Here is a 27,141-nt window from a genome sequence, read left to right as displayed (position 1 = left end):
AGAAATTTATATTGCTCTAGGTGTTGCTCGCGGCTTTTCTGTGTGAAAAGCCTTTCCCACTTCAAAACTCTGTAAGACACCAACATCATGTATTTAAAAATCAGATTAAAGATTCCATTATTTCTTATGGGAGCAAAATACCAAGATAAAAATAGCCTATGTGTTAATTTCATCTAAATCCAATCAGTTCTTCCTGTCTTTACTTCTTACAAATATGTATAAAAATATCCAGAAGTTACGGCGTCCTTACGTTAAGTACATTATTAGATGGCCACTGAAAACCAGTGCCGTGTTTTGGTTGTCTTGACATAGCTTATGCTAAGATGGCCACCTAGTTGTCACCCTTGGGACATGAAATATATTTTAAGCACTTTGTTTTTATTTTTTAATATACTCATATCACGTGTACCGCGACAGTAAATTATTCTTTCTTTCTTTTTTAATTTTCACTAACTTTCGCATTTATTATATTAGTAAGATAAGACAAAATTGCATGACACTACACTGTGCTCATGACCCCAAAACTTTAGATGTTAAATCTTATAATACCCAGTAATTACCTTAACTTTAATATCCTTCAAACCGTAACAGCAGTTGCACACAGCTCTACTCAAGAGATATACAAATACGCGTCAAAGTAGATTTTCCGTGCTTGGAGTGCCTAACTTATATCGTACACCTTTTAACTATAAACTCTTGCAGTGATGGCCCTCTTCCAAGTAACCGGCCTTGAGCTTCTTTCTTTAAATTTATGGCGTAGGTATTAGTTACGGGCGGGAATATGCAGACTTAAAAATAATTTCTTTAAAAAAATATTTTAGCTCTTTTTGAAAAAAAATATACTAAATGTTCCTTATTAAGTTGTCTATGTAATAGTATTAGTTGTAATGATTTATGCTTTAGGAGGAGAACTTCGGAATCAATAATTTAGTAACATTTTCATAATCAAATTAAAATATAATTATCATTCTATATGCCAATTGTACTCTATTAATTGTAAGTGAATATACTACGTATTTTTCCTCTTGTACAAGTGTATAATAAAGAACTAAATAAATAAAATAAGTAAACATATGTTCTATAAAGTTTGAGTAGATAATTTCTAATAATATGTTTAGCGCGCCGTATTGCTGGATGCATCACATAAATTATAGGTACATATCACTTATGCCTCTCAACTGCTTTGTGTAAGAAATAGAGTAGCTCAAACTTTACTATTTTCTTAAGATCCTGATGAACAACAATTTGAATTCTACTATGTTTGATAACAATAAAAATAAAGAGCAATTATTAAAATACATTTCCAGCTGGCAGATATAATCCTCTCAAAAGACAGCAACCCGACGCTGCAATGAGCCGCATGTTCGACTCTATGCATGTATGTAATTAGCAACAATAATATTTTGTGCTTTAATTTTTTTAACCAATCAACTCAATCAACATGTTTTCAGACGTAACCTATGAATGAATCAAAATATATTAACAAGTTAATACATATTTTTTGTGAATAGTAAGTCAATATTAAGATATTAAATATATTAAAAGTGTTAAAGACACGTTTTAAGCTGATGATCCAGCGCGATTAGAATAGTGCGAGCGGGGAATTGGGAAGCACACGATCAGTGTTCATTCTTCATAAGTGGTAGTGATCATGTACCATTAGCTACCGTATCTGGTTATTTTCTACGTTTTCTATAAAAATAGTATTATTCTAGTGGATTTTGTGTTCGAAATGGCGATAAGTGAGCACCCGGCTGCTCTCTTGCTACCCTCTTCGAGAATAGGGGCCTGATGTGAATTTTTTATTTTTATTTTAATGATCTTTCTTTGCCGCCTATTAACTTCTTGTATATTATTGTTCTTTTTTACTTCATTAGGGCCACTCGATTTTTCGTATTCGCCTTGATACGTGCCTTGATGCAACTGGTCATATAAATTATTATAATTCGTTTTTGATAGTGCCACCTAATAAACAAGGTTGTCAAAAGGTCATAATGAACCTGCAATATAATATGGGTTTTTGAACATTTAAATATTATGTTTTGATCATGCATGCCATTGATCTAAAATTTAATATTGTCATAACTTCTAGCGCCATCTCGGAATATGCGTGCGAACTTCATTATACCAAAGGAAACCTAAATTGAGTAATAAAGTTTGAGTAAAATATTTTCGTATCGTTTCATAGATGGCATTGATTTGTTTATAGACCCCCGATAAAGATACTTGCCGAGTACAGGCGTATACGAATATGAAAACAGCTAATTCGAGTGTATTCATTGGTCATCACTCATAGTCATATTTATTCACCCAGTTGTTGGCCATTATTGTAATTGAAGCGACAAAATATCAAAATATAATGCGTTATGGACGAGAACAACGTCCCGTCTTAACTTTATTGGACGCCCCCCCCGAGGTAATTCTTGTGCGCTCGGTCTTCACACCGAATGCACGCCCATGCACGGGGGGACATTATGTCGCGGACCTAGGCACACTATAGGTGATGCCTACACCCCCATGGTAGCAAGTGCACATGGGGGGTCTGACAGGGACTCGTAGAACAGTTCACCTCCCTTTCCTCTCCGCCCATCCTATTACTTCCTCTTCCTTCCCCCACACTTCTCTTCCATTCTTCCTTTTCCCCTTTTCCTCCTGGCCCCCGCAGTCGTTAAGCCGGGAGGAACCAGTATACCGTTCGCAGGTTCCTTCCGGTGTTGAATGCGGGATCAGCCGCCTTTAAAAAAAAAACCTAATTGGACGTAGAAGTGAGAAAGAGAGTCTGTGCCCCCTCACCAATATAACCATAAAATAAAAATTTTATATTTATTTTTTACAAGGGTCGAGCAAAAAAATTTAGGCCTCTTGTTCCAGCGGCCTTTGTTTATGTCAAAACGGGGTCACTTTGCCGCGCCGGTATAAAAAAAAATTGTTGACAAAAGCTGTATGTTTTATGACTTTTCAGTTAGAACCTGTAGTGCCCCCCACAGCTCTCGGCGCCTTCCCTAGGGTCCAACGGGCAAACGGCTTATGCTCTTTGAGTCCCTGCACCTCTGTATCATGCACCCCTTGAACCCCTGGGTAAAGACGATGTTGTACGAGAATAAATTATCGAATTAGGAATTTAAGTTAAAAAAATATTATTTTATATAATATGTAATACGTATTTTATAGTTAGGTTTATAAAAGATTCATGGAAGCAAAATAATATTTAAATATATATAAAAAAAAAATTACAGCGATCTTAATGATTTTATGTCTGTCTTTTTGACATTTTAAAGTTCATCTTAAGGCGATACCTCAAGGTCCATTTTCATACATTTTGTTTCACCTTTAATCTGGGTAACTAAACAAGCATTGGCAAGTAAAGAATTTAAATTCACGTCTAGTTAGTGATTAGTTCTCGCAGTTGAAAGAAAAACGTAAAAATAATTAATAATCATGGATATTTCGGCCTTTAAAATTTAATATGACGAAATTTTAAAGGCAGAAATATCCATGATTATTAATTATTTTACGTTTTTCTTTCAACTGCGAGAACTAATCACTAACTAGACGTGAATTTAAATTCTTTACTTGCCAATGCTTGTTTAGTTACCCAGATTAAAGGTGAAACAAAATGTATGAAAATGGACCTTGAGGTATCGCCTTAAGTATAATATTGTATTACAGGAAAACAATTTGCTATGGTTTTCTTCCCGTGTTAGCACTAGGCCTTCGGACCGCTCGTAGAATCAAATGCATATCGTAGTAAGTCATGTGTTGATACGAGAAATATTCTGGACATTGGTACATCCCACATTTATCAGCACCTTTTCCGAGTATCTGAAGCAAGAATATATTTTACATAAAATAATAAAGCTATCACGAGACTATCACTGCTTACAATTACATAGAATGAGCCACATATCATCTCATTATCTGTGTTACTAATAGAAGTAGCATTTAATTTTGTTTCAGAAATATTGATGGAGGACTCGACTCTGGTATGTTGTAAAAGTAGATTCCGGGTTTGTTTCATTGAACCGTAACTATATGGCTGCAGGCAGGAAAAAGTGTTTGTAAACTTACCACTCTTATATCTATACTATTATATAAAGCTGAAGAGTTTGTTTGTTTGTTTGAACGCGCTAATCTCAGGAACTACCAGTCCAAACTGAAAAATTCTTTTTGCGTTGGATAGCCCTTTGTTCGTGGTGTGCTATAGGCTATATATCATCACGCTATACCCAATAGGAGCGGAGCAATAATGGCTAATCTCAGGAACTACCGGTCCAAAATGAAAAAATATTTTTGCGTTGGATAGCCCTTTGTTCGTGTAGTGCTATAGGCCATATATCATCACGCTATACCCAATAGGAGCGGAGCAGTAATGGCTAATCTCAGGAACTACCGGTCCAAACTGAAAAATTCTTTTTGCGTTGGATAGCCCTTTGTTCGTGGATTGCTATAGGCTATATAAATCATCACGCTATACCCAATAGGAGCGGAGCAGTAATAGCTAATCTCAGGAACTACCGATTCGAACTGAAAAATTCGTTTTGTGTTGGATAGCCCTTTATTTGTGGGGTGCTATAGGCTGTATATCATCACGCTATGACCAATAGGAGCGGAGCAGTAATGAAACATGTTGCAAATACGGGGACAATTTATTAGTTTTGAGAGCTTCCGTTGCGTGCGTTGCGTAAACGGTTAAAGTTATGCAACAATGATGTATGACGGGATTGTTCCTCTTAAAAAGTTCTAAAAAATATATTATAAAACAAAGTCCCCCGCTGCATCCGTCTGCCTAAACGTCTTAAACTCAAAAACTACCCAACGTATTAAGATGAAATTTGGTATGGAGACAGTTTGAAACCCTGGGAAGAACATAGGCTCCCGGGAAACTAATACTTTTATAATGGAAAACTTTAGCATGAAAAACTTTATAACGCGGGCGGAGCCGCGAGCAAAAGCTAGTCTTTTTATAAACTTTTAGTTGTGCATTAGACAGTGTAGATAAATGCGCATAATTTCAAAATAGACTTTCAAGGTACGATTCTATTTCAAACAAGAATGTAAATGTACACAACGGCCAAAATTGGATTTTGATTCTAAACAACAAGTACTTATATTACTTATGACTAGCAAAAGTGGAAGATATAAACGAGCATGTTTATATAAAAAGAAAAAAAATATATACTAAAAAAATCTGTAATAAAGTTTACGAATTAACAGTTGATTTCAACAAAAGATCCCAATCGTTGCCTTTGGATCGATCCAACAAATAGATCTATCAGAATAAAGTTAATTTGACAGGCTTATAGATTACTTCATTTGATTGGTTAATTATTGGGTTGAATCCGAGATTATCGATTGGAATCGTTTATCGAAACCAGCCATTAGTTTTAAAATATATTTAAAACTTGTAAAATTAAAAGCAACATACCTCTCCGGCCGTGCATCTGAATATTCCTGTAGGCACGTTTGGTATAGGATCGAAGGGAGGCATGACATCATTTGAAGGTAGAGAGTGTCCGTATTTTCGACTCTAAAAATAAATTACTCGCATAGACATTTTGCAATACGAAAAGAATGGTAAAACATTCTAGGAGTATAGGAGTAATACGTCCAAGTGGCATTACAGTGTTAAATGCGGTATTTGGTAATATTGCTATTGTATAAAGGCAGGCGTAGAGAGATATACATACCTATATATGGCATAATAGAAAACAATATCTACGATTGTTTCGTAAAACAATGTTGTATAAACAACACAAAAAGAGCTTTGATGTTACAGTATTGACATTGCAGAGATGAAATACTCGATAAGTATTCTAGTAGGCATTACAGTTAGTTTAGTCTAGGTACTAGTTTAAATATTTCTTATCAATATTATTTCCCTTTAAGAAATTTTAACTAGATTTCTTTGAACTCGCTGTCAGACACTATACTTATCTTTTGCAGTCAGTTTGCGAAACACTGTTGCAATTATAGTGTCTCATCTAAAGCAAATTCAAAGAAAATAAACATAATATATTTACGTTATAGATTGTCGGAGTGGATGGATTGTAATCACTTGGACATGCGCAACACGGACAGATTATGCTGAGTTCATCGCCTTTCTTCCCATCACCAGACCCAGAAGATGCACTTGTTTTCGCCCGGCGTGTCATCACGATTCCTTGTTTGTACAACGGAGTAAACGTTGCACGGACTATTTTCCAGTTTGAAAACATATTAATGTTCGCTATGTTTTTAAGCTTTAGTATATTTTGTTGAATTATACATAATAATGTTACTATATTATGGCATTTTTCCTAAAATGTCGTGGAGTTTTTAGCGATACTACATTATGGATTTTTCTTAAAATGTCGAGGAATATGTAATGATATTAAATTATTATTGTCATTTCGATAGGTACCGTAAATTATGTCAATATTATGTCATATGCCCTCCGTAGTATTATGCCGGCGACACACACAGACAGATATTTGAACAAAGATTTTGCCACACATTTGAACACAGTTACAGATACTGACCAAATTTCAATTTTTATGGCCTTTACTTTTAGGTTTCCATATAATCGGTTTTCCTTCAAGCAACTCGATAACTTAGAACGCTTTGATGTGTGGTCGAAAATCCGATACCGAATGGTAAATACGCAAACATTTAAACAAACTTTGCACAAATACGCAAATACCCGTGCCACACATGAGTTCAAACAAGTGTTCAAATATTTATGCTATGTGTGGTGCCGGCATTATAATCTCAGAATTATAAGTGGTCATATGCCAAAAGGAAGTTCATCAAAGAGTATTATAATACTACGGAAGAAGTCCATAATGGCTTTACCGAGGCTTTAACAATAGTACAGAAGAGATTTTATGACATTCTATAAATTATTACTTTTGATCACATGACATAGCACTTTTGATAAACGGTGGAATACTAAAAAAGAAGAAGAAGATTACAGTATACCACGTCTGTGACCAACTTGTATATAACGTTTCCAGCACGGTGATTGGCAAGACGTTGCAGGAAGCCCGGCACAAGTCATATTTAATCTGACTGCGTGCCAATCAGCATGGTAGCGACATTATCACAAATACCTATAATTCTATTGGAATCGAAGCCAGATCCTCACGTTACTCAGCCAAAGTATAGAGTACTCTATAAGCAACACAAAATACCTCTTGGACAAAGGATCCCCTCTTTTCAAGAGGTGTGCGATCTTTTCTACGCATGCCCGAAGATCCTATTCAAACTACTTGCCACCGCCCATGGCAAGGTCTTCAGGAAATTATAAATAGATTCGAAATGAAATTGTTAATTACTAAAACCAAATAAAAATAAAACACTTAAAACAAAAACTATTTATTGCCGTGTTATTAGATGTTTTACACTTTTTCTTAGGGTTTTTTTTATATAAAGAGTTACACCTTAGCAGAGCTTCATAACCAATACTGGTAGTCCCGCTGCAGGGTTATCACTCGTCGAGGCACCGCCTTCATTCGGTGCGCGGCAACCTGTACAACATTCAGGGGTCAACAGTTTCATTTTATCTTTAGGTTTCTGTACAGGAGTACCTATAGATGCCACAGTTCCACCAGGAGATCCTTCTCGAACACAGGAGCCGCCGGCGCCTGTTAGTGGGTTACGGCCCGGCTGGATTCCTGGATGAGCCTCGAAACAATCCGCTTTACATGGCGCATCCCACAAGCATGGCGGCGGCGGCTTCCAATGTACGCAACCGGGTCTTGTGCAAGGTTCTTCCTTCACCACAGGCTTTGCCGTTTTTTGGCTACGATTATAAGGTTGCGAACCTACTTTAGTTGCTACTTCCTTTTCATCAAATCTTTTAAGTATTGTCTTAATAGTTTGCTCATCGAATACAAATAAAGTACGTTCCGTATTCGTTGAAGGATTACTTGCACAAGCGCAATTTGTACTACGCGGCAAAGCGTTAGAAGTTGTGGGAATAGATATGTAATCACTTATATTACCAGCCGTTTTATTTTGAATAGAGACGTCATGTAGAATGGGACACTTACAACATTTTCCTGATTTATCAACAGACACATCCGGGACGACGCCTTTCAGCTCACAGACAATGAACCTTTTCCCGCCGCTAGAACCCGCTTCAGCAGCACCAGCCGTGCCACCCCCACCTTGTGCGTGCATGTGAGCAGCAAGCGGGGCAGGGTCTGCAAGACCGCGGGCACGTGCGAGCTGACTCGGTGCACATACAGGATCTGGCATTGTCAAACATGCCGGCTCGCCACCGCACCCTGTGCGACGACAGTCATGCTGCAAACCATTTCGTTTGATGCAATGACAACTATAGTACATTATTCCGCCACGCAACTCTCGACTCTTGGTTCTCTTTAATTGGTTTTCTTTATCGTCCTCTTTTTCTACCCCAACCTCCTCCGCCCTTGTACCTCCATCAGTTGGTTTGGCTTTCTGTGAACAATGTTTTTGGGTTTATATATTGGTGTTAATGATATCGCTCTGCCCGCCGTGAAAGATACGAACTGTATTTACCCAGGCTAGAGGACGACATCACACTACCATTGTGACATCAAGTCGAAGTCGCTGAAGCGCGTGACGTAGGTTTTTCCGGGTGGGGGGCGACGCACGCACGGCGGACAGGGCGGCGGGCACGGCTTTGGACAAGGACCTGCCCGGCACAGATACCGGATCGATCCCTGCTGGAAAAACTGGCAGTCCTGCAAGCCGTTTCGCTTGAACGCAGATCGCGGCAAACACTGCAGCTGAACAAACAAAACCCTTTGTAAGTGAACAGGCTAACGCACTGGTATGATTTTTTTTATCATTAACCCCAAACACTTCCATCTATATCATTTGTCCCTGTACTAACCGGAGGACCACAGTCTTCGTATTTGTAGCATACCATAGGTCCACAAGGTGAGCACCTGCGAACAAAGATTCAAAAGTGATCATTTTGTTGTATTTGATATAATTAACTATATTAAGTTGGTTACAACTCGCACAGAGACGAGTTACCAACATGCCGTACGGCCAGTGAGTAATGAGTATACTGGCCTGAAGAAGCATAGCAACAGTCCGCTCAATCTCTTAGTTTTAATATAGAATTATATTATTAGAGTGGTATATTTTGAAGCCGGTATCGCTTAGTGAGCGGCTACTTTATAAAGCCCATTTTGGGAAGCCTGCTTTCACAGTGTACAGGCAATCAGAACGCACCAAGTTGCTAGACTTGTTCCCCGCTTCAAAGTGAAACGAAATAAGTCTACCTACCCCTGATACGAACATCAATCTGTAACCTCATGTTTCTGCGCCATAGCAATAGTACCGCGCAGAAACATGAATCTGTAAAATAAAAGCTTTCATTACATTACATTAACATACATATACTTACATTTTGATATTTTTCATAGAAAATATAAGAAAATTGACTTAAACAAGGAGGTGTTTTTTTTTATATTATATAATATTATTCAAAAGAAAGTTGTATTTAAGCTACATTAACACGAAAATTTATAAATTTCATAAAAATTTTATACAAAAATACGTCTATTCTGAACGGGCCTAGAAAAATTCTGCGTCAATCCACATTTTTATTGTCTTCTTTTCTTTGTCGTATTCTATATTTGAAAAAATCAAGAATTTTGTATAGCCAGTACTATTGTATCAGCTTATTAAAAAGGCGGATGCACATTAATTACATTTTTATCATTGCTCATGCGATTTTTTTGATTATTTGCCATCCACTGTGAATCAGGCCAAATTGTTTTTTATGCATTTGCCCCAATTATTTTTTCACCATGGCTGCATCCTGCATATCGCTCTCAAAGATTCTGCATGAGGATTAAGGTAGTGGCTGTAACAGGCTACGCGAGACGGTTCGCAGATGGGAGCTGGTAACACCTGGCATAGAGGAGAGGACTGACATCCACTCCTACGACAGTCGTATTGAAGTCCATTTCTACGAAGACAGTAGCAGTCAGTGTACAATATACCACCTCGCAGTTCACGACTTCGACAAGGACGAATAGGAATGCACGGTTTGCATTTCACCATGTTTATCCTGAAATAGAGTAATAAAGTATTTAATTTATGATGCATCCACTCATTTTTCCGACGTCATAAAATATATGAAATATAAAGAAAATCTACTTATTACTTAATTTATACAAAAAAAGTGCCAGCGTCTATACTTACTGTTTTTTGTCTTATTTATTAAATTACTTGAAATTTGGTTTTTGATTATTTTGAATTTTTTATAACAATTTACATTTGGGAGGCAACTCGGAAAATTTTGTTTTTATATTGAAGGGAATTTCTAAAAGAATCATGTTGGCCATGATTTAATAGGGTTGCTATTCGCCTCAATTTCTCTTTGGGTTTCATAATACCGAAGTTCATTCACCAGGAGACTTTACGATTAAACGAAGTTTTTAACTCCGAAAACGATATTTAGGTACCTACATATTCTTTAAAATAAAAGATGAAATAAATCAAAAGTTTTAATTATGATTAAAAGTGCCTAGTACATGATTTAAATCTATGTCTATTACAATACACATCTCCGGTGTTCACAAAACACATAAAAATATAACGGTTATTTTTTATTATATCAGTTATTAGGCAGAATTATTTATTAATTGTAGTTATATCTTAACTCCTTATTCTTATTAAACTATTTACTAAAATTTTAAGCTGCATTCGAGTGAAACAATTCATTCAATATTAATCATCGAATCTGGGAAGGTTCGCCGACTAAATATGCTGCCAATAGACCATTATCATCCATCATCATCACCCTCATAAAGTCCACTGCTGAACACAGGGTTCCTGCGACTTTTATTAAGTCGTCTGTCATTATTATCCAATCCATTAAAATCCAATTAATTACACTTTTTGAAGGAATAGACGTAATATCAAATGACTATTAACTATGAAATGATTTAGGGAGGCAGGAAAAATGTTTCAAATCTACGTAATGTTTGCCAAATTTAAAATCATGACAATTTTTTTCCTATTTTGCTAACTTGTCCAACGAGCACGCCAAATTTACATATCAGCCGAGCGTGAATACTATGCTTAAATTAAATTTACAATTTAATAATACTGGCATAAAAAGAAAGAATATTTGCAATTATTGAAATATTCTTCTAGATTTGACTTGAAGCGAGGTGTTGTTAATACTACAAATGCAGCTATAGGTCAGTACAATCAAATCATTCGAGTGATAAACATTAAAAAGCCCTAAAAAAAGTACAAGAACTTTGAAAAAGCTTAGAAAAACCGCTTTGCAGCTCAAGATTCTTCGGATTTTATTTTAGACCTTCGTACTCCTAAAAACCTATAAGCAAGATGTAAGTGCAGAACTTAGGTGTCAGTATTAAGTACTTCTCCTTGTTTCCTTCGAGCTAATAACCCATTTTTTTTCTCAGGTGCGGACCCTGCGGTGGTTGTTGCGGCGGATGCTGCGGCCCATGCTGCCCCTGCATCACGATCTACACTTGCTGCACTAAGATTTGCTAGTGTACAGTGCGGATGCCGGCGCTCGCCAGTCGCTACGGCGAACCATGGCGTCTGCAGCGGAGTGGTCGAGTGTAGCGGTCCATAGGATTTCCATGTTTGTTCTTAGTGCAATAGTGCCGTCATGTGCAAATAAACTACTATAAGCGTATTCTGTCTTTTCATTTTATTAAGGCTGACATTGTGCCTAAGATGTGTGTCCAATTCTGTTTTGGTTTGCGAGTAATGGTAAATTTGGACTAAGCAATGATCCTTCAGAGCAAAGACTTGCAGGTTAATAATCAAAAGTGTACAATACACCGCTGCCATAGCCCATGCGCAGAAGTAAGATAGTATTATAGACTTAGGGCATGTTGTTGTTGCGCTTCCATCAACCTTTATTCTACCTATATTTGTCTAGATCTAATACCATACCGGTAGCCAATGCACTAGTTTCCCTCAACGTGAACTGTATAATGTGGAGATCACACAACTGCACCATATTCCAGCACAGGCCTTAGAGTGACGGCATACTACTAACGTTTTTAAATGTGCTGATTTAGGCTCTGTCCCCTAGATCGGAATAGCTGGTGGAGCGGTGAGGTAAATCGCGGTATCGATAGTATTGCAAAAACCATTAGGATTTCTTAGGTATAAGCTTTTTAGTTTTTACCAAAAGCTATCTATATAGGTAGCTTTTGTATTGACAATCTAAAAAAATCTGGCCATCGATAGTGCTGTCTCTGATGTCTATTGTATCGATAGTATCAATACTATCAAAGCTAATACTTTCGATACTATCAATACTATATTTGTATATCAATACCATGGCCCTGTATCATATTTTCGATACTATCGATAATATCGGTTGGGGTCCTAAACAGATGTTTTGGCAGATGCCAATACTCATCCCTCTATATCTATCTAATTCCCTTCTTGAGTTTGATCGTTGACTATCGATACTATTGGTATGACGTCAACTATCGATACACTATCGATAGTTTAGCGATAGTCGACTATCGATAAGCAACTCTAATGAAAAGTGATTTGGTTGTTTTGCCAGAAATGGTAAAACATTTTGTTACGCGCCGCTATCCTAGCCGATGACATCGGACGTTTCCGGAAGTATTCGGCTGCGCGGGCAGGCTGGCAGAAGAGAAGATATGTCACGCGACGACTATTCTATTATTATTCTCTCTGGTTGGACGTTGTCAAAAAATGTCTAAAATTGTATTCTGTAATTATTTTGCTAATATAATGTTTATTGTAAAAAGAGCGTTTAACAATTTGCTTACTACTTTCATTATCGTTTAGAAGTATACTCAAGTCATTCTGTAAACGCAAGGATTATCATTAGATGCAACTTTTTTTGTTATTCCATATTAGCAATGGCTGGGCGAAGATACCGTACACACAATCCCTTATACGTTCATAGCACAGTCATGATCCGGTTGTGTGGTCGGACTTCTTTACCGGTTAAAATGATATTTTGTGAAGGTCTTTGTTTGGTTCCGTTGTAATTATTTATTTTGGTTGATTGTGTTTTAGATCCTGTAAGAGACGCTGTTGTTGAGATGTAAAAAGTTGAAACGTAATTTTCATGAAATGCCGTCTATGTAGAAGGCGGTCCCTTGCAAGCTCAGAACAATAACACTCTCATTGTTCTGAGGTTGCAAGCTCAGTATGGGGCTCACTTGAGGGCTCACTAGTAAAAAGTTCTTGTACTTCTTTCATACAAACGTCTAAAAGAGAAACAATAAATGTCAGGAATAATGTCAATTCAGTCATTTTTAAAAACGAAGTAAAAGTCTCAATCACTAAATAATAAAAAATAATAGGAAAAATTTTAAGTGCATAATACCCATTCGTTTTCTTAATTAAATAATAAAACACATACGATAGGATCAAAATGTGTAGCCCAATACAGAATTTGCCAAGTTACAAGGAGCCGCCGGAATTCATCCCCTGCCTGCCCGTCCAGGTACATAACCTCAAAAATCGTGTAGGACCATCGATACAATATTTATGTACTAAGTACGTACTAAATTTGGCGTTCTGAACATTCACTGTGTTCAAATGATTTGAACTGATATCCATTCAAAGTGACTTTAGTGTGGTCAATATTGATAGCTTGTGGTTGTATACATAGTGGCGCTCATGATATAAAAGCTCGAGTCTAAGTGTAAACCTGGATTTGCATAAAAATATTAGTCAAATAAGGAAAATTATTTGTTGTCCAACTGAATAAATTGGTTATAAGAGCGACGTTATGGTTGCCATTTTAGTTCAGATTTTGAACAAATAAGTAGTTTATATGGACGTTCGTGGCTATAGAATATTCGTCAATGTGTAGACCATTTATTGAGTTTAATCCCAAAAAAAATATGAAGAAATATATAGGTTGAATGGTACTGTAATTGTTACAATTAACACAATAGAAATAAGCTGGTCTCTCAATCAACTAAATTCGAAAACTTCTCATAAAAGATAAATGACCATCACGCCAAGGCTCGTAATAGGTATTTAATGGGGTAAAAATTGCAACCAAGAGCACTCGCTCTTGTTAGTTATGGTAGATACCAAAAAAATTTAGATGCTATGACTAAAGTTTGGTTCCATCTAGGGTCCGAGATGCCTCCCATGCGGTATGGACCCGGTAACTCTGCGCCGGCCGCTAATAGTTCACGACAGTACCTTTGACTACAGGCCAACAAGCTGGCCAGGGATGGTGCTGAACAACCAAGACAAAAAAGTTCGATACCAACTTATCAACTATGAACGTCCTGTGAGTATCTTCTATCATTTAAAGTGGTGGTGTTTTAACATCATTTAGATAAATTAAAACGATATCCAATAGGTACTAAATATCTGCTACAATTTTCCCATCGGATCAGTATTTTTATCATCAATATTGGTAGGTACTAAAGTTTACCCGTTGTTGAATTTTTTTTATTTAACATTTTATTATATCCCTTCTATTCGAATTGCGATTATTTATAATTTAATTGGTAATTCAGAATCAGATAAATATTATGAAAAATGTCTTTACACAAATCTCCGCGTTGAAATACATAAATATTTAGCTTGTTTTCTACGATGTATCGATAAACAAGCTAGTTTCTTGTGCAATATGCGGATCATAATATATTTGCAGATTAAAATCAATCCTTTGTTTGTTTGATGGATAGCAGGCTAGTGATTTAACACTGTGCTGCGTGTTATTACTGATAGCTCGTGTCATGCTTTAGGAATTTACACGATGACGCCGTTATTGTTTTCCAGATATTGTCTAACTATGGAATACTAGGTACACAGCTACGCCCGCTTTAAAGAGCTTTCCAGGTATAGAAACTACCACAGTGAACTTCTGGGATAAAAAGTAACTTATATAAGGATCGAGGATATGGTCGATTTGTGTGCTAGGTTTAAGGCGGTGTCGCTAGTTTGGTGGAAAGTTGGGGCCACGCACCAGTTGCGTCTGTTTAGCCGTTCGGGGGTAAAAGGCGCGAGAGTGCTTTAATCGTACCTATTGCATATACCTATATCTCTTTGCATATTCCCGCCTGTAGCTCGTGCGCCATAAATCAATCGAAAGTTCAACACCGTTTGGTCAAGGGAGGGCCTTAATGGAAATCCGTTTATCGGTTTCTACGATTAGTGGGTCTCTGCCGAGTCATTTGATCGAAAAAAGATATTATAATTCTTTTTTACCTATGTTAATAACCTATGCCGAGGAAATATCAATGAGGAAATGAAGCGTGCGTAAAATTATATTATAACAAGCATCATAAAATCTTATGGATAGATTTGCATAAATACCCCAAGTCAACAGTAATACCTATTTATATGTAATAGTCTGAACCTATATCATTTCCATAGTTGTTAGTATCTAGTATCTACTAATTGTTGTTCAAAAATATAAATGTTTCCGCATTTTCATATGGTATGATTTATACAACTTGTCTTAAAAAATTTAGAAGTCAACATTCTTTTTTCTTTTATAGCAACAAAATTTTAATACCGTACCAACAAAAGTCTGTCTGTCTTTTGTTCTTATAATTCAGAAAAAAAAACTGAATAATAGATATTTTAATATTTGTAATGGCCTCTGTGGTCGGTTACATTTAAAAAGGAAAAGTGTTCTTGAGTCTATCACTGGAATCAGTGTTTTATTGTTCTCATCATTGATATATATATGTACTACTACGTACTAGATCTGGAGTTCCACTGATGTGGAACTCACTGTGTTCAGTTGAAATGTACTGCAATTCGTTATTGGTTGGCCTTTTACTTATACTCTATTAAATCGCTTTAGCACTGCATGTTTAAAAAGTTTGCTTGGTAGTTTAATTTAAATGTCCAACATTCGCGTAAACATAAGAAATCATTTAGTTTGGTTGGACAACGACTGATGTTTAACGCTGTAGCGAACTTTAGTTCTTACTAAAGATTGTGAAAAAATAGTTTATATGGACGTTCGTGTCAATGTTTCTTTTAGTTTAATACCACGTAACGAATATACTGATTTTACTCAACTAATAAAGTCTGTATAAATCTCACACAATCTTAATTTATTTTTAACCGTAATCCAATACAACCTGTAATCCTTGCAACTATACCAAGGAGGGGAAATACTATAAGGCCATCACTTAACACTGAGTTATTGTTTGCAGGTAAAATCTCATTATCCTTCGTGTGCACATTCGTATAATTATTAAAGTAAGTACCTACCTATATTATTCAAAAATAATTTATATTATAATTGAAGTATTATTCAATAATAGATTTTATATGGTTTGTAAGGAAAATAATAACCTCTATAAATTAGGAAAATAATAATTATAATTAATCGCGGTTTTCACTAAACTATCTCAATCGCTTTTTTCGATCTATCGCGAAATTGACCAATCAGAACAAAGTTTATTATTGACATGGTTACTTATTTTAATTTGTTTATTCTCGAGATCGTATCGAAAAGAAAAATTGGGATCGTTAATTGAAAACGGCTGTGTATACATCTATTTATTATTTCGGACGTCCACTCAGGAGGTGGACGTCCGAAATAATAAATAGATGTATACACAGCTGTTGCAGATGACTTCATAAAAGTCGCAGGCGGTTGCTGGATGCGGGCCGCTTCCAATAGGTCGATTTCAAAATCTTTGTGGGAGGCCCATGTTCAGCAGTGGACATCCTGCGGCTGATGATGATACATCTATTGTTTTATATACTTGGCTACGGACAGTTGACTTTTTTCAACTATGATTTCGTCATATAACTGTACCAGGTGCAAATTTCTAAAATACATGGAAATATATTTTAAATTACGTTTTGATTTCACCCGTTAATGTGTGCTTGTTTTCAACACTGGTTTTCAAACAGACAATGCAATCAATCTTTAATAATTTACACTCAAAATCAGGCATCAATGTGTGCTTCGTAACATTATGACAAATATTAGGTTGTATGTTACGAATTATTTCGTCAAATACATAACAATAAGTACTACATAAACATACTATGTTCATATATAGTTCATAATATATAATCCTAAGCCTTTGTATGATGCAGTATGAAAACATAGAGTCCAGTTGAATTAAATAAATTTACAATTTTATCCAGAAAGTATAATTGTCCATGATAATAATTTTACTCCCATACATTTTATTTATTTATATCATCATCATTTGTACAATATCTTTAGTGATACTTTAAACCTAATACAACATTGTCGCTACTAATTATAGTAACTATTAAATACTACAATATTAAAACATATAATACCAAATACATGTATTTTTGTATACGCTTAACATTTCTAAACTGTGAAATATGTAATATCTTATATATTTATCCAGTATAACAAATTCAGACTTAAAACATTACTCTACAGACGGTGCAGAACCTCAGAAACCATGGCATAGCCGCGATGGAGTACTAGGTGGTCTATTTGGATGTTTTACAATCAATTGAGCTCAATCACAGTTCATCCACAAAAAGACTTCAATGAGTAATTGCGGTCAAGTTAAAGATGCATAGTTAGGTCATGGTCTCTACATAATATGATTCATCAAAATCTATTATTTGTGCCTAAACCCGAGAGATTGATGAGCTATAAAGTTAGTTCATGTTGTATGGTAAGACTGCCTCGGTGGCGTAGTTATATTACAATGTGACTGTACAGCTGAAATGCTGGGTTCGAATTCCGAATCTGAAACATTCATAAATTGGGTTCTTCTCCTCAGTTTCAGCCCAGAGTCTGGCGTTTGTGCCCCGTAAGATATAGGCTCAACCCTGTTACATCTTGGGACAAAATACACACGGTGAAAAGTGGATGCATTTGTTGCACCTCTATCTACCCCTTCAGGGATAAAAGGCGTAAGAGTTTGTGTGTGTGTATGTGTGTGTGTGTGTGTGTGTATATGGACCTGGTTTTTATATAGAGAGATACAATTCCTAGAAACGCATAATTTATAATGTTATATCTATTGTTTCAATATTTCCTTTTTGTCAAGTTTCATATTATACAAACTATAGTTCTATAAATGCCTATAGTTTTGAAATACGAAACACATTTTAAATAAATCATAACTGTCAATTATTGACACAAGTAGTCAAAATTCTCAATCGACAAAGCATCTAAATCTCTGGTGTAATGTTTGGATTTTAAACTATTAAAATAAATGACAATGTGTAATCGTGCAAGTATAATAGGTCAACTACAAGGAATTATGTCCGCTATTCAGTAAGTGACTATACTGTAAACTGTTACGGGCACAAAAATCCATTTCATACTTATGATATTTAGAAAAGCAAAGGGATTACCCCTATGGTGCTGGAGCATATTATTTAACAACCTTTAATGGAAAACTAAGACTAAATACAGGTCGCGAGAACTGGCTGTATGTGATCACCATAACAAGTCTTCTAGAATCCTTTAGGGAAGGTATAGGCCTTCCGTAAAGAAGATAGCTCCAGCAGAGGATTTTCTGTGGCTGATGATGAGTGTTTTATCAAGGCAGCCTTTGGAAGATCAGTAGACGAGAAACAAAATCTCATTGGCAACAGTCCTTTATCAAGCCATCTTCCTTCATCTTCGTTTCTTTCAGTGGTGGAAGCGGTGGTTGCGCGCCATGCTGCGGCTCATGTCACCCGCCATGCTGCAGCGGCGCCTCCCTCGTCACAGTATACAGTCAAGTAGCACATATCCAGTGACGGCTTGCGCATCGTGTTGCATAAGTCATTTATTGTCACTTTCATTAATTTAGAGTACACCTAAACAAATGAGTCAAACATTACACAAATATTTTTATCACTTTTTATGTAAGTAGCGATTTTCGCGATACACAACGAATAATTGGTTGAGCAATGCTAGTCGGCTTATTTGATTGGAAGACTTCAGCAATTCACTTTGACAAATAACTCCTTTTAGCAAATTGTACATTATAAAAATGAATAAGAATTTAATAAAACCCGGGTGATTTCTGGAAAAATATTTGATATAAATAGACCGGAAAAACATGTATGTACTCTTTCTATTTTTAATGGGCTTTAAAACGTATATGCTCTGATGTTACATGGTACGATAAGACGCTGGAATATGATATAATCTGGCACCCAGTTCAAACATTATTTTATTTTAAGTAAAATATTATCATAAATAGATTTGATAACTATTAATGGTCTCTGATTTCCCTTCAAAATGCACAAATCTTATGCGTTTATTTGTTTTAAAAAATTGCCTTACCGTGCATTATTGTCAACTATAAAACTATTTTTTTTAGTATTTAATAAAGTTGAATTCAACAAGAGCGGGAAATGTGCAATGTGTTGTAAATCACAATAATTTTATAGTAATTTGGAACTAGATAGAATCGATCAAATTTATTGTGATCCGCCTGATTAATGTATGTCCTAAAACTGAGATCTCCCCCTTTATTGTTGGCACATAATGTCGGATACCATAATTCACTGACCTACAGAAATATGGGTTAACGGGTGTTTTTTTATGCTAAACAGTATAAAACTTCCCGTTGGCCTGGAAGCATTAACAGTAGGTAACAGTTTAGTTGACCATGATATATGGCCTTTATTGACAAAAACAGTCGGCTGCCGTTAAATTAACCTAAATTATGACGTTCGTGTTGTGGCAACCCTTGTGGCTTTTATTTTAACGAGGTTTATATTCTGGCATTACTTTGGGCTTTTACTCGTAACTGTAAATATTACAATTGTAACTCATAAAAAATCTGATTCTAATAAGCAAAAAATAGAAAGTCAAAAAATTATAAATTGTTTATATTATTTTTCAATTTAAGATCGACACTAGTACCTACACTTTGGCACACACTTCTTCCACTCGACCTGATTCCGATACCAGTGGAATGCACTTTTTCAAGCATCTTGCAGAACGGATTTGCCTTCATTTTTAGTACCGGCTGTCTGTCTAAATTAATTTGGGAACACAAGCCTAGGTTGATCTTGTTTAAAAAACCCACTCGGTGTTGGTCCATCTGGGCATCAAACTCTGGACCTCCAAGTCCGTACTTGTGCGACGATACCAAATAAATTACATAATATTATACCTATGCTGCCACGAGGCCAAAGAGTTGACACACACTAGCAGGCATCGAATTTTTTTAAACGTAATAAAAAATATTTTACAGTCCCATAACTATTTTATCATCATCATAATTTTGGAGGACATTCAAATGTAATACATTCCTTTATTATTATGATATGAAGCCATATTTTGTCATAAGTATATTTTTTACGAATAACGCGTAAGCCAATGTCAAACTATTTTTGAACGATATATTATCTGAAGAAAAACGATGTAATGAATATAATATAATAAAATGATTCAAATTGCATCACAGTATATGTCTATAGGAGCAATAAGCTTTTATGAGGTACCTAGACCCACCATATGTTTTTGAATAATTAGTACTATTATTTCATTTTGAAATAATCTCGGCCGGCCTAGGAAAACTTATTGGTACACTTATCAGTATTTCCCGGCGTCATGACAATATAAGCATGTGTCATACAGAGTATATATCAATGATCAGCACACGTATGCATTATACTTACATGTCGACGGTTTAGATTAGCTGAAGGACTATTTAGCTATAATGCTAAATGCCTACTTAAAGTATTGATTATAATATTTTCCAAACAGATGCAGTGCTCGCTGTTGGTCAACCTCCTCGTCCGGTGGCCGCCTTCGATAAAGCTGTGATTGCTCTTGGACATCATGGCTGAAAACTATCCCACTGGAGGAACAAATAAGAAATCTTGTAGTGTAGTTAATAATTTGGTGAAAGTGAATGCTGTCAAGATTACGTTTATGTGAAAATGTTAAATAAATATGTGACTTATGATGCCGTGTTTTGTTAATAAAATACCTGCACTATAGAGCACCAGAAACATAGTATAGACGGGACATCCTATCAGGCTGTGAAGTCAATGCAAACAGAGAAGTATAGCTGAGGAGGGAGTGCCTCGATAAACGGTCTTCGCAATGAATAACAATATAATACCAGTCTTGTATTAGGTATACACTGCCTAATACTGGGCACGGTCGTCGTTATTAGAATAATAACTTTGGTTTAGTTATTATTCCGAGACTACTTCTGCTATTACGAAGGTTTCGGCTTTACACCCATTCATAAACTATACTAGGAGGAGGCATATTGCGCCTGGACGTACAGTATTGGGCTTTTCATAGTTTTCTTTCGACTGTGTGCAGTTTTGTTTATCTTTTTTTCAAATAGGCTATCGCGTTGTTTTAGGTAATGAATACGAACTTAGTAGCGACACGCCTTTTCCCTTTTAAGGGGTAGATATTTTCCTTTTTTACAGTGTGTGCTCTGTAGTTTGTATTAGGAATGGAACATTATATAGAAATAAAAAATTATAATATCAGTTATTAGTCTACATTTGAATAGAGGTGGACAGATCAGTTCAGTGCTAGAAATAACCAAATATATTCAATCAATGACACTGATTTTTCATAACCACACTGATTTAGCTTACAAGCTACCTTGATAGACATACTAGATTTACAAACAAAATCTATTAGGCACGCTACGGTTATAAATAGGCCTGGAACCCCCACACACATCTCACTTCAGCAAAAACCGTACATACATAACCTTTGAAATTTCCAAGTATAAATTATAACTCAACATGGGTGTTTGTCCTCCGCCTTGCTTTCCGGCTCCGTGCATGCCTCCTCCCTGCGCACCACCGTGTGGACCTGCGATGCCTCTCGTGTGCCAGAACAGTGTGCCTCCAGTGAATCGGTGCTATCCAGTGAATCCTTGCATCAACATCTACAGTTGTCATACGCAAATATTGTGAGAACGTGCTATCGAATTGTGAACGAAATATGAATACAGTGTAATTATATCGTTTGAAATCTTGTATTTGTTTTATTTGAAGCTTTTGCTTGGTCTAATATGGATTAATGTAAATCATGCGACGGAATCTAGATGATCTATTTAGGATGGATTTAGAATGGTCTAGGACTATATTTTTTTTATTCCAACCGTACACCTGCAATTGTAGCTCTTGTGGTTTTAATTTCTCAAAACCAAGCAATAACATTTATCAAGTATTTGATAAGTGGTTTAAAAAGTTGTTAACACCCAATGTTAACACCTATAATTATTATTAGACAAATACTTTTCCACAATGTCTGCAACAAATCTATGAGACAACGTAAAAATATCCATGCATAAGATAAGATTTTATTATAAATATTCTACTAGACCAGATTTTATGTAGGCCCAGATTTTTGCATAACACACTAGGTTATCTAACGGAGTCAATAGAAGCTTTTAGCTGTTTATCACTGCTTGTGTAATTTGAATTTAGGCTAAATGAATTTTCACGACTTTTTTATAGTTCTTGAATGTATGTCGAAATTATGCAGCTTTCTTTTTAGTCTGATGTAACTTGTAAGCATTTAGAAACTGTAGAGATCTAGTATCAATTTTAAAAAGAGTTCATTGATCAGTTAAGTAAAAAAAAATACATATGCAAAAAAAGTATTTATTTTGAACTTCATATAAAACATTATGTTTCCATATTTAGAACATTTCTATTTAACAAATTCTAAACGTTACAATATTCACGTGCACAAACGAACTGAATCGTAATGCTACCTCAAAGGAACTGGCACAGGGTAAAAGCAGCCGGCTTGTGGACCCTGTTAAAGAAGACATATTATTAAACCTGACGAATAATTGGAAAATACTAGTTATATTCGCCAATTTGGATTAGGCAGAGGACGCAGCTATTATAGCCTTGATTCGCCGAAATTATTTTGCGTCAAATGTAAAAATGCTCATTTTATACGACTCACTTATTTAGAACCCAGAACCCTACATTTTTACATTTTAAGTACGCTGCTATTATACTAACGAATGAAAGGGACTTATTATAACAAAACAATTAATAGATATAAATAATAAATTACTTGTCGCACGTAGTTTGAGACGCTATACCGCACGTTGGGGTTACGTCGAGTAAAGCATTCCGCTGGATATCCCGAAGGTCTGTTCTGGAACACGCTGTCATGGACGATCAGTGGCCTTCGTCGTGTTACTGGATCCAACTCGCAGTCTAAACAACAGCTCCGACAAACAGGTAAGCAAGGGTACGGAGCTGGGGGTGCTCTGGGACATATTGGACGTTGTTTTGGAAGTATCGGCGGAGGACATTGTGGATTACAACAAGGTAATACTGGCTGATAACATGGTGTCGGCTCTGGACAAGGTTGAATCTAAAAACAATAAGATAATAAAAGTAAGTAGCGTATAAATCCAAAATACCATAAAATAAATGAATTAAGAAATACTTACTGGTGGCGGATCGCATGGTTCAGGTGGAGGACAGCAAGGCAATATTGGTGGACAACACACTGGACATGGTGGTGGATGCGGCGGAGGATCACATGGAGGTGCGCGACGAGGCTTGCAAGGCGGCAGCATAGGCACGATCGGAGGGACCAAGTCCGGTATGACAGGCGCTGGACATTGTCGAAACACTGGTCGACAGTTACACGGCGGGCATGGAGTGCAGGGTACCGGCGGTGGACAACACGGTTGACAGCACGCAGGAGGTGGTGGACACGTAAACCGACATGGTCCAGTACCACACGGAAGAATAGCTGGACAAGTCGGACAAAAACACGGACAAGAGCACATAATTTTAATACACTTAATAATTTATAATTTTAATTTTGTGATTTTTTGAGATTTTGCTTTCAAGTCATTATGACAATTGTTTTAGGTGATTGACAATTTTTGTGACAGAAGATTTATTTCAGCCAGCTCCAAAAATTCAAAGACCGAACATAAAAAAGTAGTAAGTCATTTGATAATCATTTTTATTTGTCAAAAACCTGTGTTCTCTGAAGTCTGTACATATTTAGCAAATTTTTGTATTTTTTTTTTTATAAAAAATTTATTACATTAAAAACAGCAAAAGGCAAAATGAGTGCTCCTTTCTACAGTTTTGACCCTTGTGTTTGCACAGGGCTTCCTTGCGGGGCTTGCTATCCATACTCTACGAAACCCTGCGCCGCGTCCCGCAACGACCTGGGGATATGCTCCGTGTGTCCTGGTGGGGGCTGCTCGCCTTGTCCGGCTCCAGTGAGACCATGTCCAGAACCGTGTCCTGCCCCACCTATACTGCCATGCCTGCCACCATGTCCGCCTTGCGACAAGGTTAGAATTGTAACAAATCGTATCCATCAAACTCATAATCCTCCAGTAATTAATAAATTTGTTTAGACTGAATAGATAAATAATTTTATTATAAATTTTCAATAATCAAATTTTCATAAAAATAAGTAAGTAAATAGCCTTAAAAACAAATATGTACAGGTACAATATATTCAATTAGATACTAAGTATATAAATTAATAAACACAGTGGTTCCTCTTCCTTGTAAATACCTAACTAATATGAATATAATTATTTTATGTGCGACGGAGCATCTAAAGAATATGTGTACCTATATTCATTGCTATGACCTATTTGCAAGTTTTTCTTTATTAATATATTTTTACACCTATTCCTCTTTGCCAGAGGCGAAACATAACTATAACGAACATACCAGTGGGTGTTAGAATTGCAATCACAAACTATTTTCGAAGTGTAGTGAATTTCGCCACCCATTCAAAGAGCAGTTAGGTTTTGGCACATTGTCAATTGATGTACATTCTGAAAGTTATCCTTGACACTGCGTAAACATTTCTGGTTTCCCTCAGCCCGCCACGCCGGTACCAGCTCCTGTTCCGCTATGCGATTCTGCAGCTATACCGTTCTGTCGACCTAATCGGTGCAAGCCTTGCCCTTGTTACTCCTGCACTGAACCAGCCATCTGTTCACCGAAGCGGTGCAGTTACCCAGGGGTACCCGTGTGCTCAGGGTGCGGGCCTTGCATGCCTGTGTGGTAAACAAATGTAAAGGTGTCCTGTTTTGTAGTGATAATACACTTGAAGTACTAAATGTGTTTTTTTCATAGAATCTGTTAAAGGATCTTTGTTTTGAATAAGACCTAACACATGTAGTTTGATGGACAATTTATCGTGTTGTTTTACATTGCTTCCCTAAAAGTACAGACGTTGTAAATGCGCCCCATTTGAAATACATCGATACATACAAATTATATCATTTATATTAATGACCACAGACAAGATGCGGGCTCATTTAGATGCGTCGCGAGTGGTCGCGAATATTAATATGTGCATCGATATTCAAATTCGTCAATTCAATTTTTTTAACATCCTTATTTAAAACTATGGAAATATGCATAACTATCAAAAAGAGCCACTCTACAATACCACAGCCTATAATGGGTAGTAACTTGTGAGACGTAGTAACATCAACATTTATAAGTAACCAGAAGATGTATGGTGGAATCCTAGGGGGAAGATGTCAAAGGTTTTAGAGACTTCTCCGCTTCCGTCTTCTACCTGTCTATATTTCTCACTCGATAGTGAATACAACTCATTTTTATCAAGGACTAAGTGTTATTCGCGAAATCGCTTAAAAGAAAATCTGTCCCAGAATAAAAGTCTCATTACACTTTTATTAAACGGATTCGACAAAGGTGCCCACTGCATCTGATGATCAGTGGAGTAGGTTCAAGATAGAATGTTGACTGAGAACAGATGATTTCTTTCGCCAGTTGACATAATGCTGGCCTCTTTGGAGCCGGATATACACAGGCTGTTTCTTGTTGTTTACGTGGGCCTCGATGGGAGTTTAATTCTTTATATATGAAGGTCCCTATCCGGGGGATTCAAATATCTTACCACCAAAAACTAAGTAAAAGTAGCCTAATTCCTTTCTTATAGTTCAAGCTTTAGTAATGAAGTGGTAGTGGTAATAAGGATCAAAAACTACAGGACTCTTCAGACCACTTCATAAAAAGAGGAATATTAACTCTTTTGTTATATTCTGTTAAAATTCTTCTGGACTTTAGATACAACATTCAAAGCAAGCATTATATTTTATGTAGTGGATTATCTATTTTCTTCGCTATGGCTGAGATTGTTTTTGTTATACAATTTAATAGATACAATTACTAGAACATAAATAAATACTTTTTGAAAATATTATGTCTGGTTGCTAGAAGAAAACAAAAAAACAAGTTATCAAGCGTAATGTCATTGTCATAAAACATTTTTTTCTAGAGAAACTAAAATAACATCATAAAAATCTAAAAACCTTAAATTTTACAAAAAATTGAAAAATATTCAAAAGCTATTGGTAAGTAATTTTATTTATTGATAATTTAATAACTCTTGAGTATTCGTGAAGTATAACTAGATTTTAATTATTATTACTTTCAGCACACAAAGAGCCAGCATACACAGTGACGGTTTACAATAATGTCTGTATTACCACGGGGATATGAGACTTTTCGGCCTTGTGCAAGGTACGGATATGTCAAGGGCGAATACAGTATCTACTACAAGAGGCCTCGATATGGACAGCCCAGGCCTCAGCCTTTCCAGAGAGAGTCCACGGCCATTTGCTTGGGGCCTTCTAATGCAACTGTAGAAAGGTATGACTTGAAAATCATTCTGATGTATAATTATACGTTCTTTAATTCATTATCTACGCATTTTTGGTTATTATTTACCATTGTAAATTTTGTGTTGCTACCGGTACTCAGACAACATAGTATCTTTATTGTACCTATTCTTTAATTATAAAAAACATAATTATGAAGCTACAATGTCTTATTTCCAGACCTTGCTGTTACGACTATCCATGTAGAGCTCATTGTTTCAACCACGGCGCTTCCACAAGGCCAAGTGGGAGATACGCTCGCACCGTTTGGTACCCAGGGGAATGCTGCCCCGTGGTATCCCCGTGCCAGGCATTCACTTGTCCCAACCCACCTTACCATCCCTGCTGCTACCACACTTGTAACAAACTCGTCTAAAATCGAAAAACATTGTATCTACTGTGATTATCCTGAGTTATACTAATGGTATTTGTTTGTAAATCGTCGCTCGTGTTGTCTAATAAAAACAAGAGTACCTATTAGTTTTTGTATTACATTGAGCCATCAGTCACTTGAGTAGAAACATCTGAGTATTCAATAACATGTAGTATATTATTCTGG

At 36.2% G+C, this 27,141-nt stretch overlaps 5 protein-coding genes and 2 long non-coding RNA genes across 8 annotated transcripts; 4 read left to right on the top strand and 3 right to left on the bottom strand.

Moving 5' to 3' along the window:
* Positions 1 to 3,651: 3,651 nt before the first annotated feature.
* LOC115446777 lies at positions 3,652 to 6,534 on the bottom strand. The gene is made up of 3 exons (XM_037442915.1): positions 6,021 to 6,534; positions 5,426 to 5,527; positions 3,652 to 3,822 (listed from the first exon to the last, which is right to left on the bottom strand). The coding sequence occupies exons 1-3, from the start codon at positions 6,213 to 6,215 to the stop codon at positions 3,682 to 3,684; spliced, it is 438 nt and encodes a 145-aa protein (XP_037298812.1). The 5' UTR covers positions 6,216 to 6,534; the 3' UTR covers positions 3,652 to 3,681.
* Positions 6,535 to 7,337: 803 nt separating this feature from the next.
* On the bottom strand, positions 7,338 to 9,783 carry LOC115446781. Its single transcript, XM_030173561.2, has 4 exons — positions 9,383 to 9,783; positions 8,861 to 8,915; positions 8,031 to 8,442; positions 7,338 to 7,505 (listed from the first exon to the last, which is right to left on the bottom strand). Exons 1-4 carry the CDS (start codon positions 9,397 to 9,399, stop codon positions 7,420 to 7,422), a joined length of 570 nt encoding a protein of 189 aa, XP_030029421.2. The 5' UTR covers positions 9,400 to 9,783; the 3' UTR covers positions 7,338 to 7,419.
* A 1,421-nt stretch (positions 9,784 to 11,204) lies between these two features.
* Positions 11,205 to 11,659, top strand: LOC115446775. The gene is made up of 2 exons (XR_003938947.1): positions 11,205 to 11,342; positions 11,421 to 11,659. It is a non-coding gene; the product is annotated as an uncharacterized LOC115446775 (long non-coding RNA).
* Positions 11,660 to 12,693: 1,034 nt separating this feature from the next.
* Positions 12,694 to 20,870, top strand: LOC115446765. Of its 2 annotated transcripts, XR_003938944.2 has the most exons (6): positions 12,694 to 12,724; positions 13,237 to 13,468; positions 14,111 to 14,272; positions 16,161 to 16,206; positions 18,597 to 18,726; positions 20,669 to 20,870. It is a non-coding gene; the product is annotated as an uncharacterized LOC115446765 (long non-coding RNA). The 2 variants fall into 2 exon arrangements; XR_005113014.1 differs by lacking the exon at positions 12,694 to 12,724 and having other exon boundaries at positions 13,163 to 13,468.
* A 1,659-nt stretch (positions 20,871 to 22,529) lies between these two features.
* On the bottom strand, positions 22,530 to 24,241 carry LOC115446762 (proline-rich extensin-like protein EPR1). The gene is made up of 3 exons (XM_030173546.2): positions 23,358 to 24,241; positions 22,973 to 23,278; positions 22,530 to 22,702 (listed from the first exon to the last, which is right to left on the bottom strand). Exons 1-3 carry the CDS (start codon positions 23,700 to 23,702, stop codon positions 22,655 to 22,657), a joined length of 699 nt encoding a protein of 232 aa, XP_030029406.2. The 5' UTR covers positions 23,703 to 24,241; the 3' UTR covers positions 22,530 to 22,654.
* LOC115446763 (small proline-rich protein 2H-like) lies at positions 23,957 to 25,010 on the top strand. The gene is made up of 2 exons (XM_030173547.2): positions 23,957 to 24,224; positions 24,770 to 25,010. The coding sequence occupies exons 1-2, from the start codon at positions 23,991 to 23,993 to the stop codon at positions 24,956 to 24,958; spliced, it is 423 nt and encodes a 140-aa protein (XP_030029407.2). The 5' UTR covers positions 23,957 to 23,990; the 3' UTR covers positions 24,959 to 25,010.
* Positions 25,011 to 26,124: 1,114 nt separating this feature from the next.
* LOC115446764 lies at positions 26,125 to 27,062 on the top strand. The gene is made up of 3 exons (XM_030173548.2): positions 26,125 to 26,276; positions 26,360 to 26,574; positions 26,763 to 27,062. The coding sequence occupies exons 2-3, from the start codon at positions 26,399 to 26,401 to the stop codon at positions 26,956 to 26,958; spliced, it is 372 nt and encodes a 123-aa protein (XP_030029408.2). The 5' UTR covers positions 26,125 to 26,276; positions 26,360 to 26,398; the 3' UTR covers positions 26,959 to 27,062.
* The last annotated feature ends 79 nt before the right edge of the window (positions 27,063 to 27,141 follow it).

Source organism: Manduca sexta, chromosome 25 (genome assembly GCF_014839805.1).
Source record: "Manduca sexta isolate Smith_Timp_Sample1 chromosome 25, JHU_Msex_v1.0, whole genome shotgun sequence".
Classification (NCBI taxonomy): Eukaryota; Metazoa; Arthropoda; class Insecta; order Lepidoptera; family Sphingidae; genus Manduca; species Manduca sexta.
This window is presented reverse-complemented; position numbering and strand designations above follow the sequence as displayed.